The sequence below is a fragment of the Rhinopithecus roxellana genome, chromosome 11 (assembly GCF_007565055.1).
Source record: "Rhinopithecus roxellana isolate Shanxi Qingling chromosome 11, ASM756505v1, whole genome shotgun sequence".
NCBI classification, from domain to species: Eukaryota; Metazoa; Chordata; class Mammalia; order Primates; family Cercopithecidae; genus Rhinopithecus; species Rhinopithecus roxellana.
Genome location: NC_044559.1, coordinates 4995605 through 5017482, shown reverse-complemented (window position 1 = coordinate 5017482; position 21878 = coordinate 4995605). Strand labels below are relative to the sequence as shown.

The following is a 21878-nucleotide window of genomic DNA, read 5'->3' as shown; positions in this document are numbered from 1 at the left end:
TGTCTGTACCTTTTCACATTCAGACTCAAATTTCATTAGTACTTTCTATGTGAATTTATGTTTTTTTTTTTTTTTTTCTGTTTTAGAACTAATGGACATTGCTTTGCCATCATAGAAGAAGATGACCAGGGAGAAACCACATTAGCTTCAGGGTGTATGAAATATGAAGGATCTGATTTTCAGTGCAAAGTAAGATATACTTTGGGACCCATGAGACAAAGAAGGGAGGGGCCACACAAAAGCATCAATTTCTCCCTAGGAGAAACATGGCTGACGTACACATGGCTGTATGTTCACATCCACATCAGTAAATATGTTGGAGGAATACGTTCTGTCTAGATTCTGTGCTGTATTCATATGTAGAGTTTATAACTAAATCATTTCTGAAAAGCTAATTGTTTGATTACAATTTCCTTTTTTTCCTTTTTTATTTCCATAGACAGCACCTGGCTCTGTTGCCCAGGCTGGAGTGCAGTGCTGCGATCTCTGCTCACTGCAACCTCAAGCCAGCCTCCCGAATAGCTGAGACTACAGGTGCATGCCACTATACCTGCCTAATTTTTGTATTTTTTGTAGAGACCAGGTTTCACCACCTTGCCCAGGCTGGTCTCAAACTCCTGGGCTCAAACAATCTGCCCACATTGGCCCCCCAAAGTGCTGGGATTACAGGTGTGAGCCACTGTGCCCAGCCTGATTACAATTTTCTTTGTTCTCTACTTGGGAGGCTGAGGCAGAAGAATTGCTTAAGCCTGGGAGGCCGAGGTTACAGTGAGCCGAGACTGTTCCACGGCACTCCAGCCTGGGCCACAGAGCAAGACCCTGTCTCAAAAAAAAAAAAAAATTTCTTTTTTCTTTTTTTAAATCTCAACCGTCTCTGGCTACTGATTACAATTTTCAGTGAGGACAAGTTTCTAAACTTTCTTATCACAATAATGGAAGCTAACGTTTCTTTAAAAATAAAAATTTTATTCAAGTAATATGATTATGGTAATTTAAGTTCCAGATATTTTACTTTAAAAAAGTAAAATGTTTTCAATCATCCTAGGTTGTCATGACTGCAAACAAATTTATATTGTCACACTTATTTGTAGATTATAAAATCTATTGAAAAGCCTTTTAAGATAGTGGCAGTAACCTTTGTATCACTCTGAGGCAACTTAGAAATGTTAAAGATACACTGAAAACTCTAGGGCAACCTCTAAAGTTGAAAAAAAAAATGTTAAGGCCTTGTAAGGAGGTGTTAGTGGAGCTGCTTTAGCAAAGCAGCAATGAAGGAATCAGGATGGTAATAGTTCATGAGCATCCTGATGGCTCTGGGTTATAAACCTGATCTCTTCAAATTCTGTATAGTAATTTTGTCCCAGGAGATCCTTCAGTGTTTCTGAAAACCAGCTCCAGATAGAATTGTTTGTGCATAATTTAAGTCTCAGCTATGTTAGGAAATTGTTCCTATTATTTGGAAATTCTTAGAATGGGGGCTGGGCGCGGTGGCTCACGCCTGTAATCCCAGCGCTTTGGGAGGCCGAGATGGGCAGATCACAAGGTCAGGAGATGGAGACCATCCCGGCTAACACGGTGAAACCCTGTCTCTACTAAAAATACAAAAAATTAGCTGGGTGTGGTGGCGGGCGTCTGTAGTCCCCGCTACTCAGGAGGCTGAGGCAGGACAGTGGCGTGAACCCAGGAGGTGGAGCTTGCAGTGAGCCGAGATGACACCACTGCACTCCAGCCTGGGCGACAGAGTGAGACTCCGTCTCAAAAAAAAAAAAAAAAAGAAAGAAAGAAAAGAAATTCTCAGGATGGATAGAAATCTTAAAGGTTATATGTTTCAACCTCTCAGCTAATGTTTGGAATCACCCTCTTTGTAAATGACTGCAAATCTGTCTTCATGTCTGACTCTTCAGACAATAGAGAACAAACCTAATCTCTTTTTAAGATGACAGCCCTTTACTAACTAAAAAAAATGTGCTTCATCCTGCTAGTCTTTACCCAGTGAAAGTAATAGTTCATAGTGACCTCAACTGCTCCTTATGTGATCAGCTTTAGAGTTATTCACTCTCCACTTCCTCAGTATAATATGCAGAATTGAGTGTGGTATGACCAAGGAAAAAAGTAGTGAGTAAATAGTCCTGTTCCCTTTTTCTAAACACAGTCTTGTGTTAGATGTTTGGCAGTCACACCATATTCTTAAACCATTGAGCTTTCTGTAAGCTAAAATCCCCATGTCACTCACTCATGCTGCTGCTGAGCCACATCTCCTCCACTCTTCTTTGGTGCTGTTGGTTTCTTCACACAAATAAGTAGATGGGAATGGAATGAGGTTTTCCTATACAGTTGTTACATACTTGTCTATATGAATTTTATCTTACAAGCATTAATCTTTTGCTCTAATTGGTCAGGATTTAAAGGATGCTAATTTAGTTGTTTCTTCCAGTTTTAGGCTGTTTGCATATTTGTCAACCACATATACTATACATTTTTTAATCACTTAAAAAATTGAAGAAAGAGCTATGGTTAGGGTACTGAGCCCAGCAGTAATAACCAGTGTTCAACAGGCCCCTAGAGTAGGCCTGTCCTAAACTGAATTCACCATTGTAAGTTAGTTGTTAAACTTGACAAGCTGTTCAAATCTGTATACTGCTGTGAACCTTTGGACAAGGTGCTCTGCTTTCTTGTTTTCTCCCAAAGAAATGAAGGAATTACTGTAAGGATCAAATGATATGTATGTGAATAGTTTAGCACAATTGGCACATAGTAAGGGCTTAATAGATGTTACCTTTGACCATATTGATTCTTTAACAGAGCAGTCTTCGTGCTCTGTTAAACACAGTGTAACTCAGACTGTGTTATATTATACAAGGGTAACAGGCACGTTGATAGTATTAAGGGAATCAGTTTTTGGATCCTAAACTTCCGTAGGTACTGTTGCTGAATATTTCTCTGCCTGAGAACAGAACTTCTCAAGCAGTTCTCTTTCCCTTAGTCACTTTTCATAGTCAACCCCTCCTAGTTTACAAATAGAAGGCCTGAGGTGTAAAACTTGAGGTTTCCAAATGATGTTATAATTCGAAGTAAAAGCATCAGTGTAGGCTATGTGGGAATATCAAGTAAGTATTTACATGACAGATGGTTTTCATTTGTTTGCTTTCAACCAAGTTGCTGGATCATTGAAAATAATTTTTGTTGATAGGATCTTTATGGCACTTTTAGCATATGCTTTGGCAGGACTTTAAACAATTATGGGCTGGTTGAGGTGGTGCGGTGGCCTAAGCCTGTAATCCCAGCACTTTGGGAGGCCGAGGCAGGTGGATCACCTGAGGTCAGGACTTAGAGACCAGCCTAATCAACATGGCGACACCTGTCTCTACTGAAAATACAAAACGAAGCTGGGCGTGGTGGCGCGTGCCTTTAATCCCAGCTACTTGGGAGACTGAGACAGGAGAATTACTTGAACACGGGAGGTGGAGGTTGCAGTGAGCTGAAGTCGTGCCGTTGCACTCCAACCTGGGCAACAAGAGTGAAACTCCATCTCAAAAAAAAAAGAAAATTATGGGACAATGGTATAATAATCTCCTTCCATTATTATCTTGCTTATGTGAATAAATTGTCTTGATGACGACAAAAGGAAAAATAAGAATAAAATTAATGATGAATCTTCTCACTCTAGCAGTAAGTAATATTTATCCATGACTTCATGAACTGATTTTTTTTTAAAGGCCCATCCATATCATTAAGAAATGCCTGGCCAGGTGCAGTGGTTCACGCCTGTAATCCCAACACTTCCGGAGGCCGAGGTGGGCAGATCGCTTGAGCTCACAAGTTTGAGACCAGCCTGGGCAACATGGCAGAACCACATCTCTATAAAAATTAGCTGGGCCTGGTGGCTCACGCCTGTAATTCTAACACTTTGGGAGGCCAAGGCAGGCGGATCACCTGAGGTCAGAAGTTTCAGAATAGCCTGGCCAATGTGGTGAACCCCTGTCTCTACTAAAAATATAAAAATTAGCCGGGCGTGGTGGCACACTCCTGTAATCCCAGCTACTTGGGAGGCTGAGGCAGGAGAATCATTTGAACTCGGGAGGTGGAGGTTGCAGTGAGCCGAGATAGCACCACTGCACTCTAGCCTGGGTGACAGAGCGAGACTCCGTCTCCAAAAAAAAAAAGGCTGAGGTGGAAGGAATGACTTGAGCTCGGGAGGCAGAGGTCGTAGTGAGCTGAGATCATGCAACTCCACTCTAGTGTGCAGAGTGATAGCCAGCCAGATCTTGTATCATAAAAAAAAAAGAGAAAAAGAAAAAATGCCTTTTCCAATAACATTTTCTTAAGTTTGTATTTAATAAAGATTGTAGCATATATATTTTTGATCAATTTTATGCTAATTATGATAAACGAATAATTTTCTAAGACTTAAAGACATACAGTTATAGGAAATAAAAGAATTTTTATGTACTTATCTTTGGACAGTTATATATTACTTTAGGACATAATTATTGTGGGAGATATTGAAAGGAAATAAGAGTTCAAGGAGAAGTAAGAGTTGTAGTGTAAAATTTCTCATTGCTAAAAGAAGCATTTGTTCATTTATTCTTTAAAATGATGATAATGGGTATCAAATTGCATGCTATTTAGATTCTACTGAATGCATTAAAAATGATGTAACACTTCTATTTCAATATGAGGTAACAATTCTATTTCAAAGTGTCGTTATGTACAGTAAGCCAGAAATTATTAATATATTGCAGCCATTTAAATTTATGGTGAAAATTTTTAAGTGTCACCTGAAAAATATGTGAAGGATACATTGCTTTTAAGAATTGGGTTATGCCAGCAAAAATTTTGACCAGCACTTATCTAACTTTCTGTATTTCTTGGTAAACGTCACCCAAGCACAGCTCTCTCATGCTCATCCTAACCCTTTCCCCAGTGTCTTCACGCACTGCCAGGTGTGGTGCAGAACAGATGTGAGTGTCTCTCACCAGGTCTCACGTTTTTCCACTCCCCAGGCCGCACTGGTAAATTGTGCTTATTCTGTTTTCTCCTGTAGGACAAATTATTTTTCAGAAACCTCGCTGCTGTTCTTTGTAACTTGGTTTCAGTTCCTTCCTCATATACTGTCTCCAGTTTGAGCACACTGAATAAGTTTATTTAAGTCAGAATCTCTTACTTCATAAGTGCCGAGTAAATTTGTTTCTCACAAAAATTCATATTCTCCACATAAATCTAGAAATACAAATTGACTGGCAGAGGGTAGGGGTGGAGAGTACAGGGAAAGGAAAGGCTGTGTCACCCAAATTCATAACCTCGAGAAACCCAATTTTTGCCTACCCAGATACATAGTTAACCTGAGTAAGACAGGTGTTGCTTATTCTTAGTGAAGCCATGTTGGGTCTTTAGGGGCTTATAAGTTTTTTGGCTTAGTCTAGAATCTCATCTGGGATTCATGTCAAGCACAGAGGAAGGGAAATTAATTTATTGAATATTTGCTACATGTGTATAGTATCCTGGGGAGTCAGTATATTCTGCCTTGATTTCCTCCAACTGCTCAATGGAGCAGATTTTTTTTTTTTTTTAAAGACAGGGTATTGTTCCATCGCCCAGGCTGGAGTGCAGTGGCGCAATCACAACTCACTGCAGCCTCAACCTCCTGGGCTCAAGTGACCCTCCCACCTCAGCCTTCTGAGTAGCTGGGACCACAGGCGTGCACCACCACACCTAGCTGATTTAAAAATTTTTTTTAGAGATGGGGTCTCACTATGTTGCCCAGCCTGATCTCAAACTTCTCTGCTCAAGCCATTTTGCTGCTTCAGCTTCCCAAAGTGCTAGGAGTACAGGTGTGAGCCACTGTGCCCAGTTGATATTTTTTTTAACCTGTATTCTCTAGCACACTAAAGCCCAGAGATAAATTACTTGCTCAAGGTCACAAAGTGAACAACTGGGAAAGCTAGGATTCAAACTGTTTGATTCCGAAACCCTTGTATTTTCTGTAATACTATGCTGCCTTAATCTGTTGGCAGAGTCTATTTTTGGCTTCTTTTTAAAAATTATTATTTTTAGAGATAGGGTCTCACTACATTGCCCAGGCTGGACTTGAACTCATAGCTTCAAGTGATCCTCATGCCTCAGCCTCCCAAGTAGCTGGGATTGTAGGCACACACCACCACATACAGCTTAAAGTCTACTTTCTCTTTTAAAGAAAAGGGACATATATAACATATACATGTAAACATATATATAGTTTATATAAAAAATATGTTTATATAAAAATACAACATTCAATTATCTATCATAGTTTCCAATGCTCTGTCTTTCTAAAGTCTTTAAATTTCACCTGTCTTTCAGCCATCTCTCTTACAAGGGCTGTCATCTTCCTGGGATATAATTCACCTAACTTGGAAGATAGGAACTCATGTAGAATACAAAAGCATCGTAAGATCTCCTCATACATTTGGGATGTCATTTCCCACTTAGTAGTGTTTAAGCTACCTTCATCATCCCTGTCAGCATCCTTCATAGAGAAGAAGAAACAAGACAGGACTTGAAGAATTGTTCATTTTTGTCCTTATCATCCACTGTCATGTCAGCAGTACATCTGTTGCTTGGAGAAACCCCATGCTGCCAGAGAAACTCTTCCTTGGTTTTTCTTTGCACTTTTCTCTTCTGCAAGGCCAAGCTCATTTTAGCGTTCCTGGAACCCTCTTGGATGCTTGGCACTTCTTTCATTCATAGTTAGTTATATGATTTTCATTTCCTCCTTCTTGTAAGTTTTCTCTGAATCTGGGATTATTTCAGACTCTCCAGTTTAAGCCTAACTTTTTTCTCTCTCTCCTTATGATCATTTAAAAGTAAAAATTGTGTAAAAGTTATTAGTAAAACTTCATTTAAAATATAAAATATGTATTTGGAGATTTCCAAATGCTCTTGACCATCTTCCCAACAGAATCTGAAGTCGTGGGCTCATGTTTACCTTTTTAAAGTCATAGCTGATTATACTGAGGCTTTTCCTTAATTTCTGCTTACATTCTTGTGACTTCCGTAGTGATGAACGTTCTTTGCTGTATACATGTTGGTCCAGAATGGCAGTTCTCCACAGGCTGTGCTGAAATGGCAGCATTCAACTTGTCAGATATTATATTGTTAATCCAATAAAACATCACATGTAAGTGCTGCTGCCCTTCTCTGTGCTAGCTTTCTGCTCTCTTAGGGACAGTCTCCTCTCTGACTGGTGATCTGTAATCATCTCTCAGGAATGCTTTCTGTAGTTTGCCCTTCCCTCACCACAGATGCTTAGCTTGCCTCCGCATCAGGCTCATGGCTTTCGACATGGCTGGGGTTGGCAGGGTCTGCAGTGGCCTCTGCACGCTCAGCTGCCTTGCCAACCAGCCTTTTCTTTGGACTAGGACACCCCCAACTTTTTAGTCTGATCTTAAATCTCATCCACATCTCAGTACCACAGTGAGATTATATGTACCAGACCAGTTTATAATTGTAATTACCTAAGTTCGGGTTTGGTATTCTAATGTAGTGTCTAACACACCATCCACATAGATATGTTCTTAAGAAAAGTCATTTTGCAGTCTTCACTATTTCAGCACAAATTTTAGTCTTTCAGTAATCTGTTTTTACATATAAAATTTGCAGGCCCCTTTCGCTCACTGAATTAGAAATTGTATTTTATGAATACTAAAATGACATATCATCAGTTTAAAATACCAAACAATTTCTAATTTTATCATTACTCTTCTTTTAGGATTCTCCAAAAGCCCAGCTGCGCCGGACAATAGAATGTTGTCGGACCAATTTATGTAACCAGTATTTGCAACCCACACTGCCCCCTGTTGTCATAGGTAGGTTAGCCGAGAAAAATCGGAGCATGCTTCTCAAATATCTTCTCTGATTTTACCAAGCTACCTAGAATTGAACACTTCAGATTATTTTTTCATTTCATTGTTTATTTCCTTGTTTACTTTTATTGTCAGGTCCATTTTTTGATGGCAGCATTCGATGGCTGGTTTTGCTCATTTCTATGGCTGTCTGCATAATTGCTATGATCATCTTCTCCAGCTGCTTTTGTTACAAGTAAGAAGATATTTATTTTGAAGCAAAATATTTTGTCAAATATTAGATGTCAACCGCTATTTGTAAAGCCATTGCAGAAACCGTTAACTTGTGTTCTCTGGTTGTATATCTCCTTTATGTAACTAGACTATAGTTCTCTTAAGGGAAAAGGACCTTACTACCAATTAATTAATTTCATACTTCTTATATGTTCATGAATACTTATGATTTTCTTATTAATGGAATAGTGAGCTTTCTGGTATCTGAATGTTTTCAGTCTCTCCCAAGAAACCCACTGTGTTATAATTCTTTAGAAATCTGGAGCTTCAGAATTGTTTGCATGTAGCCACGATTTCAGAATACAATTGCCAAAAAAGAAGAGTAATAAGAGATAGTCCCTAATGGATATAAACTTTAATAATAAAACATTATCATACCGACCTAGATAGATCAATGAAACAAGTTAGTAAACCCATAAATAAACCCAAGTACATAAAGCAATTTAGCATATGATAAAGGAAACACTTCAGATTACTGAGGAAAAGATGTTTGCATACCTCCTTGTTTTTATTATAATTCTTCACCCTCAACAATGGGGTACCACAGTTGAGAAACTGTGTTTTGAGTCTTTCCAGATAATAGACTTGGAATCTTCTGTTAGAAAGGTGATGGGAAAGTCACATGATTATTTAGAGTAGGAGATGGGGTTGAGAGGAGAGCTCCACATCTGAGGTAGCCATCATCCCAAATGGCCCCCAGTGATTCTCACTGCCTGGGGTTTCTCTCCTTGGGGCCAATCCCCTCCCGTAACACATCGGGGCTGATCTGTGTGACAAATAGGATATGGCAAAAGTGATTTCCAAGTCTACATTATAAACAGTTTTGCAGCTTTCACCATGGTCTCTGGGATCACTCACTCTGGGGGAAGCCAGGCATCATGCTATGTGGACACTCAGCTCTGAGAGAGGCCTGCACAGGGAGGAACTGAGGCCTCCTGCCAATACCCAGCCTGCAACCTGTAAGCCTTGTGAGTGAGCCGCCTTGGAAGTGACTGCAAACTCCTGTCAAGCTTTCAGATGAGTGCAGTCTCAGCTGACATCTGACCCTGAGCTACCCAATCAAGTCACTTCTGAATTCATGATCCACAGAAACAGATAACAATTGCTGTTTTAAGCCACTCAGTTTGGGAGTGATTTGTTAACATAGTATTGGATAATCCAGTGTCTGACTTTCTGAAAATTGACTTTCAAGCAGTCATCTTGGTCAGCTTTACTTCCAGGGATAACCACAATGGCCGGTTCCGAAGTTCTTGGGGCAGCCCCATAGTATAAACTGGTTGCTTCTTGGTTTTCTCAATTTCTAGCCTAAGAATCAGACTTTTTGGGTCTGCAAAGTCACTACTCATTCATCTGCTTCATGAATTCCAATAGTGTTTACTGTTATTTTATCACCTTTTCTCCTTGGCTGTTAGACAAAGAAGTTTAAAACTCTTCATTGCTGTTTTAGTGGACTACTAAAAGCAAGCAAGTATGCTCAATCAGTTATTTTAAGCTTTGTCAGAGTATGTTTTTATTTTATTTTATTTTATTTTTCTTTTTAGAAAAGAGCCATCTATATTTTTATTTAAATCATGTGTTCATTTTGGGGGGCCTGTTTTTCCATTGAATTGCATAGATTTTTTTCTCTTTGATTTATAAAAGCTGTTTATATTTCAGAAATCAGCTTTGTCAAATAACTGAATCTTGCCAGTAAGACAGGTGATAATATATCAAGGTGATTTGAATTTATATTTTTCATATTAAAATACTTTTTTTATACATTGGTTTCTTTATTACACAAGGGCACTGTAATGTATAAATTATTTTATTTATTTATTTATTTAGAGACAGAGTCTCACTCTGTCTCCAAGGCTGGATTGCAGTGATCTCGGCTCACTGCAGTCTCTGCCTCCCAGGTTCAAGCGATACTCATGCCTCAGCCTGGCAAGTAGCTGGGATTATAGGTATGCACTACCACACCTGGCTAATTTGTTTATTTTTGGTAAAGGCGGGGGTTTCACCATGTTGACCAGGCTGGTCTTGAACGCCTGACCTCAAGTGATACACCCGCCTCACCCTCCCAAACTGCTGGGATTACAGTCTGAGCCACCGGCCCTCGCCTATAATGTATATAGTAAAATATTGTTGAGTATGCTTTTATTTTTCTTTTAAGAAAAGAGCCATCTATATTTTTATTTAAATCGTGTTCATTTTGGGGGGCCTGTTTTTCTCTTGAATTACATAGATTTTTTTTCTCTTTGATTTATAGAAGCTCTTTATATTTCAGAAATCAGCCCTTTGTAATATGAGCTACCTGTACTTTTTTTTTTTTTTTTTCATGCTGCGTTACCGCAGAGCTACCTACACTTTTCATTGTAGTGTGTCTTCAGACTGCCTGCGGTGCCTTCAGCCACAGAGTAAAGAAGCCTATCAGCCAGGTGTGTGCTCTCTAAGCAATAGATAGGATGTTTCTTCTTAGGGAAATCTGTTCAGCCCAAGAGATGAAACCTAAAAATACTGCTGTTAGGGCCCAGTGAAATGGTCCAGGCAGATTATATTACAGTGAAGCTTGTAATCAGTAAACCCTACCTGTATTCTAACAGCTGCCAATCAGGGTATCAGGCTGTGAAGGATACTGATCTCTGAAAAACAGGAACCAAGTGAGTTGAGCCTTGTGATTGCCCACCTTCTCCCTGAACAGAGTTTTGGGTTGGGCATCACAAGGGGAGTCCAGGTGTAGCCAGCAGGCTGTCTCAGTTCGAGGAGTCATGAGGAAGCTACCAAGCCTGGGGAAAGAACACCTGAAATGATTGAGGAAACAGTGTTTGGTGCTCACACAAGGCTGGGAGTAGGATCTGTTCATACCAGCTGTGAGAATTGAAAACCCCATAATTCACAGGCTTTGGTTGAAGGACTCAGGAGGATTTTGCCTCAGTGGTGGGGAATAATTAGCCCTAGACTTAACATGGCTCTGGTCTCACCCTAAAAGCAAGCCCCAAATGGATCACACCATTTCTAAGTCACTGTATCCTAGAACAAAACTCAACAGTATTTATAGGAATATAACAAGGTAAAATTCACAATATCTGCCATCCAATAAATGAATACTGTGAATAAATGAATACATATAAATATGGCCCATAATGAGGAAAGAAATGAAGCTATCAAAACCACTGACCCAGAACTGATACAGACCTTAGAATTAGCAATGGCATTAAAATAGTTGTTAGAACTGTATTTTATATGTACAAAAGTTAAATCAAGACATGGAAGATTTTGTAAAAGATCTTGAAATGAAACTTTAGGAAATGATATCTATAATATCTCAGATGAAACATACTAGATGAAATTGGTAACAGACACTGTAGAAGAAAAGATGAGTGAACATGAAGACATAGGAATTAATAGAGAATCAGTGAACTGCGGGACAACTTCAGATGGCCTAATATCGATATAATTGGAGTTCCCAGAAGAGAGGAGGGACGAAAAACGTACAGAAATCATGATCAAATGTTTTCAAATTTATCTATTATTATTATTTTAGAGACAGGGTCTTGCTGTGTCATCCAGGCTGGAGTGCAGTGGTATAATCTCAGCTCACTGCATACTCCACCTCCTGGGTTCAAGCGATTCTCATGCCTCAGCCTCCAGAGTGGCTGGGATTATGGGCATGTACCACCAAGCCTGGCTAATTTTTGTATTTTTAGTAGAGACGGGGTTTCACCATGTTGGCCAGGCTGGTCTTGAACTCCTGGCCTCAAGTGATCCACCTGCCTCAGCTTCCCGAAGTGTTGGGATTACAGGTGTGAGCCACTGCACTCAGCTTTTTCAAATTTAATGAAAACCATGAACCCATATATCTGAAAGCTCAGCAAACCCTGAGTAGAAGAAACATGAAGAAAACTACATTAAGGCACATGATAATCGTATTGCTCAAAACCGATAATAAAGAGAAAATACTAAATGAAGCAAGGAAAAAAGGCAGATTATCTACAGAGGCACAAAGTTGAGGATGACAGCAGACCTTTTGTTGGAAACAGTGCACTCAAGAAGATAGTCAACCAACATCTTTAAAGTGCCCAAAGAAAAACGTCACAGACCTTGAATTCTATAGCCAGAGAAAATATCCTTCAAAAATGAAGGTAATGGGAAGACTTCCAGTCATACAGAAACCTTGAAAGAACTCCGCCCCCTTAGAGCTACCGTTCAACTAGAAATGTGAAGGGAAGACAGGCCAGGTGGAGATAAGAATCCACATAAAAGAATGAAGAGCTGGAAGTGGATCCAAGTGACCCTGACACAAACTAACAATATCTTTTAAGATGAACAAAAAATACCACTCATCTGAGACTCAGGCCATGGACACTCAAGTGGGTGACCTATAACACTTCACAGAACATACGATCAGACATCAGGAACTGGTCATGTAGGCTTTTTTATAGTTCTAAACTAAATACTACATAGAACTTTTTGTGACTGCCCTGTTTATTTAGCTTTTGAACTTCATGTGTTAGTTGAGTCTACGTGAAGATTCATTATTGATCAGATATACACAAATCTGTAATTTGGAATATTCATTCATATTTAGTTGAACTTGAACAAGGCACAAGTTGTTCTCCATAGCAAACCATAAAAGGATAAGATTAAAGAGAGGACTGTCCGTCAGCATATTAAGGTTTGTCTGTTTTGTTTGCCTCATTAATATTTTGTTTCCCTTTTTTCTAATGTGATTGTTTTCCTCCAATTTAGATACGTCTGCAATTTATTCTCCATTCACATTTACATTCATGACCCATGACCCTCAAAACTGGTACCTTCTCTAAAACCTTCTCTGGAACCATGGCCTCCTCCCTCTACTGTGGACGAGGCATCATTCCGTACCATAAGCCAGTTCCTGGTTGTTTCCTCTGGCATCCTCTTTTGTAGCTCCTTTAATCCTTCAAACTGCTTAGATCCTGTGATCTGCCCCCATAACACTTACTAATTTTATCTTGCATTTTTTTTACATTGGCAAGTATTCATTTACTTGTTCATGCATATTTGCCAAAAGTCTGCATTTCCATTCAATAGGAATCTCAGTGGTAGCAGAGATTACTTAACCATTAATATTGATGATCAACTGGCTGGCTGTTTAAATTGCCATTTTCCTCTTGAAATTTGAAGGCTGCCCATGGTGAATCTTGTGTGTCCCTCATGCTTGGCACACAGTGGATACTTACTCTTGTTGATGTTTGCCAGCCATCCTTGGCCCAGAATTTCTGCTTGGGAAATAGTATCACAGATGCATTTGTCAGATGAAAAAAGCCTGCTTCTGGCTTTATAATGGACCCTTTATCCTCATTGTCTTTAGGGGACTCCTGGTCCTACAGTAGTTAAATATTAAGAATTTAATGACTTTCTAAATCAGTGATTACAGGGAAAAAAAAAATTGCCAAGTAATGTTTTAATACGAAAGAACATAAACATTTTCTAACTACCTAAAAAAGGAACTGCCGGCCGGGCGCGGTGGCTCAAGCCTGTAATCCCAGCACTTTGGGAGGCCGAGACGGGCGGATCACGAGGTCAGGAGATCGAGACCATCCTGGCTAACACGGTGAAACCCCGTCTCTACTAAAAAAAAAAAATACAAAAACTAGCCGGGCGAGGTGGCGGGCGCCTGTAGTCCCAGCTCCTCGGGAGGCTGAGGCAGGAGAATGGCGTAAACCCGGAAGGCGGAGCTTGCAGTGAGCTGAGATCCGGCCACTGCACTCCAGTCCGGGCGACAGAGCGAGACTCTGCCTCAAAAAAAAAAAAAAAAAAAAAAAAAAAAAAAAAAAAAAAAAAAAAAAAAAAAAAAAAAAAAAAAAAGGAACTGCCAATCAGCTTTCAAAGTGATTAAAAATAAGAAAATATGCCCTATATGTACATGTATTTTTATTACTTTTAGCACTCTCCATGTATTTAATTCTAAATACATGTTTAGAAGTTTTCATCTGATACCATATTCCTTCTGCCTGAAGAATTTCTTTAACCTCTTGTAGTGCAGGTCTGCTGGCTCTAAGTCCTCTCAGCTTTTGTCTGCAGTCTTTTGCCTTCATTTACCCAAGGTATTTTCACTGGCTGTAGAAATCTGGGTGGGCTCGAGTTCGTTTCCCTTAAAGCTGTCACTCATTATCTTCCACTTGCATACCTTCTGACATACATTTTGTCTTTGATGTACTATATGTAATTTTTTTCATGGCATCCTTTAATGTTTTCCCATTATCTTTCATTTTAAACAACTCAGCTACAATACATTTAGAAGTATGTGAGTGTTTCTTTTTTGGTATTTTCTCTGGTTTGGGTTTCACTGAGCTTAGTGAATCTGTGGTTTGCTATCTTTCATTATTATTGCAAAATTATCTACTATTTTTTTAAAAACACTTTGTCCTTTTATCTGTCTCTTCTGTTTTTGAGACTCCAATTATATATATTAGATTATTTGGTGTTGTGCCACAGCTCTTGAATTCTTCGGTTTTTCTCACTCGTTTTTTCTCTTTGTATTTTAGTTCAGGTAATTTCTATTTACCTATTTTCAAATGCATAGATTTTTTTTTCTTCACGTGTGTCCATCTGAGCTATGTACTGTTGAGCTCATCAAACTAATTCTTCATCTTTGATAGCATGTTTTCCCTTTCTCACATTCCTGTCTGACTTCATTTCTCTGCTGAGACTCTCCATCTGTGTATTCCTGTTACCACCTTCACCAGGTGCTTTCCCCTTTTAATCACAGTTCTGTGAAAGGCCCAACTGGCAGCTCCAGCACAAGTGGTATCTGCCACCGGTCCTCTTGATTGCCTGCCCTCTTGGCAGTGAGTGATTTTTCCTTGCTTTTTAGTGGGTCTCATAAGTTTATCTGGATGTTGTACATCATGTTAAGAATAGCAGAGATTGTCACAATGAGATATCAACCTCACCCCAATTAAAATGGCTGTTATCAAAAAGAAAACAAATGCTGGGGAGGCTGTGAAGAAAGGGGAACCACAGCATATTGCTGGTGGAAATGTAAATTGGCACAGCTACTATGGAGAACAGTGTGGAGGTCCCTCAAAAAACTAAAATTAGAACTGCCCTATGATCTCGCAATCCACTATTTGATATATATATCCAAAAGGAAATCAGTATATTGAAGGCCTGTTCACACCCCTATGTTTAAGCACTATTCATAATGGCCAAGATGTAGAATCAACCCGTGTCTATCAGCAGGTGAATGGATAAAGAAAATGTGATCTCTACAGTGGAATATTACTCAACCAGAAAAAGAATGAAATCCTGTTATTTTCAGTAACATGAATGGAACTGGAGTCCATTATGTTAAGTGAAATAAGCCAGTCATAGACAAATACTACATGTTCTCAATCATACATGGGAGCTCAAACGGTTGATCTCATAGAGAGGTAGTAAGTGGAATAACATACCAGAGGCTAGGAAGGGTGGAGGGAGGGAGGTTGGATGAAGATGGATGGATGAAGAGAGGTTGATTAAGGGGCACAAAACTACAATTACTAATGTAAGAAATAAGTTCTAGTATTTGATAGTACAGTAGGGAAATTATAGTTAGTAATTTATTGTGTATTTCAAAGTAGCTAGTCTTTAAGAGAAGAATTGTAATATTCCCAACACAAAGATATAGCCTGGGCAACATGGCAAAACCACATCTCTACAAAAAAAATACAAAAATTAGCCGGGCATGGTTGTACACATCTGTGGTCCCAGCTGCTGGGGAGGCTGAGGTGGGAGGATTGCTTGAGCCCAGGAGGTGGAGGTTGCGATGAGCCAAGATCACGCCACTGCACTCCATCCCAAGCAGCAGGAGCCCTGCCTCCTCTTCCCCACCCAAAGAAAAACAAAAGATAAATATTTGAGGCCGGGCGCGGTGGCTCAAGCCTGTAATCCCAGCACTTTGGGAGGCCGAGACGGGCGGATCACGAGGTCAGGAGATCGAGACCATCCTGGCTAATATGGTGAAACCCCGTCTCTACTAAAAAATACAAAAAACTAGCCGGGCGACGAGGCGGGCGCCTGTAGTCCCAGCTACTGGGGAGGCTGAGACAGGAGAATGGCGTGAACCCGGGAGGCGGAGCTTGCAGTGAGCTGAGAGCTGGCCACTGCACTCCAGCCTGGGCGGCAGAGCAAGACTCCGTCTCAAAAAAAAAAAAAAAAAAAAAAAAAAAAAAAAAAAAAAGATAAATATTTGAGATGATGGCTCTCCCAGTTACTCTTGATTTGTTCATTTTACATACCAGAGGCTAGGTAAAATGTAAAAAATCATTTTACATTGTATACATGCATAAGATATCACATGTACCCTCCAAAATATGTACAGCTGTTATACATCAGTTTTAAAAAGAACAACAGACATTGAGATAGAGACATACTCCTGAAAATGGGCACACCTCCTCTTAGGCTGTTGAGAAGCAGGAGATGTTCAGTCTAGTAGGAGTCGATTTGGGTTAAGGTTTTGTTTAGTGTTTGGGTCTGTGCCTTCAATGCCCCACAAGTTTCAAATTCCTTCAGTGATGGGCTGCTGTTCATTTGCTTCGAGTCGGGGTTTGGGTGCAGAAGGAAGCGTTTTTCTCTGAGTTCCTACTTCCCCTATAGCTTTCAGCTCTTACTGCGTCCTTGCACCTCTGTGGGAGTCACTGTCCGTGTTCCTGTTCCTCCTGCAGAAGTCATCTGCTGTTGCGTGTTATTATTAGAGGACAGGTGGAAAGTGAGGGGGGCGTGCCTGTTGTCCTTAGGTAGGTTCTGTGTTGCTAGACCTGATGGGTGCAGCTTCCTCAGGGCTCTTGCACCTCCTCCCACAGAGGTAGCTGACCTCCCTGTGGCCCTCCTGTAGGATCCTGTGCCCACAAGGAGAGAGGAAGGTGTCATCTTCTCCTCTTCCTCAGCATCAGAGGATCTTAACCTGGTCAGGGCACAGGGAACATTTCCTCTACATCCCCAAGAGGCAAAAGGACTTTGCTGCTTCTCCTTCCTCCAAAGTAATGGATCTTTGCCTGTGCTCTGGGGCGGGGGGAAGAGGGTGTGCAAGAAAGAAAACAATAGTCATGTTATACAGCGAGGGCCGCGTGTAGATAGAGTTTATATAGCCATAATAATTCAAACACTGAATGTTGAGCTAAACAAATAATATAACTGTAAGGAGGATGTGAGGATGGACGTATTTTCTGTTTTGGGAAGCTGCAGGGTGTTAAATGATCAGTTAAATTTTCATATTCCCCAGTGTAAGTCAATAGTTAAAGCCTAATACTGAAAAACTTAAAATGTCAGTGTAAGGATGCTATTTAGAAATAATGAGGGCCAGGTGTGGTGGCTCACACCTGTAATCCCAGCAGTTTGGGAGGGTGAGATGGGTGGATCACTTGAGGTCAGAAGTTCAAGACCAGTGTGACCAACCTAGTGGAACCTCAGCTCTACTAAAAATACAAAAATTAGCCTGTTGTGGTAGTGTGTGCCTGTAGTCCCAGCTACTTGGGGTTCCCAAGAATTGATCAAACCAGGAAGGCGGGGGTTGCAGTGAGCTGAGAGCGCACCATTGCACTCTAGCCTGGGTGACAGAGTGAGACCCTGTCTCAAAAAAAAAAAAAAAAAAAAAAAAAAAAAGAGAAAAGAAAGGAAAAAGAATGAGGTAAATATTAAATAAGCTTCAAAAAGTCACAATTCTTTATTCTAAGAAGTGGAAACTGGATAGGAGGGGGAGGGGAGACAAGGGATGGCTTTTTCATTACCAAGCCGTGGGGAACTGTATGACATTCAAAGGTAGGCGAATAAAGATGCTTGATAAAATTAAATATTAAGTTCTATAAATATAAAATTTGATAAAGTTTAAAACTGAGTTCTAAAAGTTTATAACACAAGGGTAGGGATAAAGGTGTAGGGAAAATAGGCATTCTCATATGTTGGTGGAGGGATTCCAACTGGTGCAGCTGTTGAGGAGGTCAGTAGGGCACTCCATCAAAGTTCCAAATTCAGTAATTCCTACTACAGATATGGTAGAAAATTGTGTTTCACACTTGCATGCAATAAGACTAGAAACCATCTAAATATTACCAGTAGGTGGCCAGGTGCAGTGGTGCACGCCTGTAATCCCAGCACTTTGGGAGGCTGAATCAGGTGGATCATTTGAGGTTAGGAGTTCAAGACCAGCCTGGCCAACATGGTGAAACTCCATCTCTCATAAAAAATAAAAATACAAAAATTAGCTGGATGTGGTGGCGGGTGCCTGTAATCCCAGCTACTCGAGAGGCTGAGGCAGGGAGGATTGCTTAAACCCGGGAGGCAAAGGTTGCAGTGAGCTGAGATTGTACCATTGCACTCCAGCCCGGGGGACTGAGTAAGACTCCGTCTCAAAATAAAGAAAGAAAGAAAAAGAAAAATAAATATTACCAGTAGGTGAATGGTTAGCAGCCATACAATGGAATACTGTCTAGCCTTTAAAGAAAAAGGTGACACTTGCGTACTTCTGTGGAATGATACCCCAGGTAAGAAGCAAGATGCAGAACGGCATCGGTGTCTCTCCAGAAGATGACCAGAGAAACCAGAAGTAGTTTTGCTTCTAAGGAAATAGGGAATATTTCCTTAGAGAATTACTTGAGCTCAGGAGTTCAAGACCATCCTGGGCAACATAGCAAAACCCCATCTCTACTAAAAATACAAAAAAAAAAAAAAATTAACTGGGCATGGTTGCACGTGCTTGTAGTCCCAGCTACTCAGGAGGCTGAGGTTGCAGTGAGCTGAGATCATACCACTGCATTCCAGCCTGGACAACAGAGCTAGATCCTGTCTCAAAAAATATGTATTTGTTAAAAATGTGAATAGGCAGTTCACAGGAAAAAAAAAAAAAAAAAAAACTGAACTGTGGAAAAAAACTCAATTTCGCTAGTAACCAGAGGAAAGCATATTAGAAGAAGGCATTGTTTCATATCTATCAAGTTGGCAAAAGTCTGAAAATATGACTTCAAGGTTTGGGTTGGAATGTAAGGAAATGTATATTGTGATTATTTGAAGTCGTATTTTTTTTATAGCTAGGATGACACTTCACATCTAATTTTGATAGTTTCTTTTTACATGCCGATATACCATAGACATCTTTCCATTTTAACATGATACGTAGAACTCTGAACTCCATTTCTAGATGTATTTAACAGGATATATTATCCAATGATAAGACTAATTTGGATAGGATTTTGTCTGAGGGAAGGATAACAGTATAGAGAATCTCAAGGTTTTCTTAACCTTAGGGTTTTATAGTTTTTCATTTTTAATGTAGATTGTTTTCTGCTTTTTTAAAAGACATTATTGCAAGAGCATCTCAAGCAGACGTCGTTACAATCGTGATTTGGAACAGGATGAAGCATTTATTCCAGTTGGAGAATCACTAAAAGACCTTATTGACCAGTCACAAAGTTCTGGTAGTGGGTCTGGACTACCTTTATTGGTAAGTTAAAAGTTCCTATAAACATGAATGGTGTGTTGATTTAGAATATGTCCTCTTGATGGTGGACAGTATAATTATTGCAGATCAGGGAACAATAATGGACACATTTTTTTGTCCTTATTTAGAAAGAGGTGTGCGTTATTGCAAGGTGAAATTAGTTAAAAATAAGAAATATGAACCAAGAAAAATAAAATAGGCAAGTAAGATAGAGCTGTAAACAAGGTTAGGAACCAAGTCCTGCAGAGAAGGGCGGGGGAAGTTAGATCATGGAGTCCTATATGAAAGGCAAGAGTTAGCTCACAAGTTTTGCTCTAAGCATTTTACCAGCCGACTTAAAGAGGAATCAGGTATAAGATTCCTTGCATCTGTAAGGTTAAATGGATTGATTGAGGGAACTGTAACTATTTCAGATTCTGAAATAAAAAAGTTTCAACAGATATGCTTAGAGAGGATGCTTCTCTCAGTATACTACTACCAAAACATAGTTCAGTAAAAAATAATTTTAAAGGGGATTACAAATAAATTCCAACAAATTTGGACTGATTCTTGGTATGAGAGAAAAAAAGATAATCCCAGCAGGTTCATTTATATATGGAAATACTCAGATTTATGGGTCGAGGGAACTCTTATTTGAGAGGACCTGTGTTATGAACGCTAGATATCCAGATAGGTTTTAGTTTTTAATTGTATTAGTTGAAAGAAACTGATCTCTTCTTATTTTATTTTATTTATTTTATTTTACTTTATTTTATTTTAGTTGTATTGAGACAGTCTTGCTCTGTCACCCAGGCTGGAGTGCAGTGGCCCAGTCTCGGCTCACTGCAACCCCTGCTTCCCAAGTTCAAGCAATTCCCGTCTCAGCCTCCGAAGTAGCTGGAATTACCAGATGCACCACCACGCCTGGCTATGTTTTTGTTTTTTGTTTTTTTGGAGGGATGGGGTTTCGCCATGTTGACTAGGCTGGTCTCGAACTCCTGGCCTCAAGTGATCCTCCCACCTTGGCTCCTAAAGTGCTGGGATTACAGGCGTGAACCACCGCACCCACTCTGATCTCTAATTTTAAAATTCATTTTATTAGGTAACTCTAATTGAATTGGAAAGGTAAAAGTAAAACTGCCTTCATATGCAGACAACATGATTGTTTATGTAGAAAATCCCAAGAATGGTACAACTACTGCAGCCAGTATATGACTTTATCATGTTGCAGAATACAGTCATTGTACAAATATCATTGAATTCATATGCACTAGCAACAAACAATTAGGAAATTATAAAAACAGTATTTAAAATAGCATCAAAAACCATGAAATATTTAGAATAAGCCTAACAATTTATGCAAGACCTGCACACTGAAAATTATAAAACATTGCTGAAAGAAATTAATAAAGCCCTAAATAAGTGGAGATGTTTATAAATCTGAGGACTCAGTATTAAGATTTCAGTTTTCCTCAAATTGGTGTGTAATTTCATTTGAATCCAAATGAAAATCAGAGCAAACTTTTATAGAAATTGATGTATATTCTAACATTTATATGGAAATGCAAAGGACTAGAAGAACCAAAACAATTTTAAAGTAGAAGAACAAAGAGGAATCACTACCTGATTTCTGGACTTACTGTAAAGCTCAATAATGATCACAATTTGGTACTGGTGTAAGGATAGATGTATTGATGAATGGAACAGATTATGGAGTTTAGACAGGAACATGCACTTAATATGGTTAATTGATTTAAAAAAAAAAGGTGCCCAAGTAATTCAGTTGGAAAAAGGCAATCCGTTTAACAAATGGTGCAGGAAAAATCAGGAATCCATTTACCAAAAAGTTAATCTCAGCCCTTACCTCCTCACTCTGTATACAAAATTAACTTGAAATGTAGCATAGTCCTAAATGTAAAAGTTGAAGTATAAAACCTCTAAAAGAAAATGTCCAAAGGAATTATTGTGACCTTGGGCAGACTTCTCAGTACATAAAAAGCACAAATCATTTTTTTAAATGATAAATCAGGCTTTATCAAAATTTAAACCTTCTGCTATTTAGAAGACACTGTTAAGAAAATGAGAAGACAAGTCACAGATTGGCAAAACAGATCTGATACAGGGTGTTTGTGCAAAATATATAAAGAACTTTTGCAACTCAATAAGACAACCTAATTTTTTAAAAAAATGGCCAGAAGATTTGAACAGACACTTCCCCAAAGATGATGAAAGAACGGCAAACAAGCACATGAAAAGATGTTCAGCATCAACAGGGATATACAAATTAAACGCAGTAAGATACTTCTACACATCCACTAGTATAGCTAAGACTGACAATATTAAGTGGTGAC

General features: G+C 39.4%; 1 protein-coding gene across 2 annotated transcripts in view; it reads left to right on the top strand.

The window, feature by feature from the left end:
* BMPR1A (bone morphogenetic protein receptor type 1A) overlaps window positions 1-21878 on the top strand; it is a 166817-nt gene that overhangs the window by 132048 nt on the left and 12891 nt on the right. For both annotated transcript variants that reach the window (XM_010380480.2, XM_030941020.1), the window contains 4 exons: window positions 87-189; window positions 7748-7844; window positions 7977-8076; window positions 19407-19551. In XM_010380480.2, coding sequence (XP_010378782.1) covers window positions 87-189; window positions 7748-7844; window positions 7977-8076; window positions 19407-19551 — 445 coding nt within the window. The remainder of the gene's footprint in view (window positions 1-86; window positions 190-7747; window positions 7845-7976; window positions 8077-19406; window positions 19552-21878) is intronic.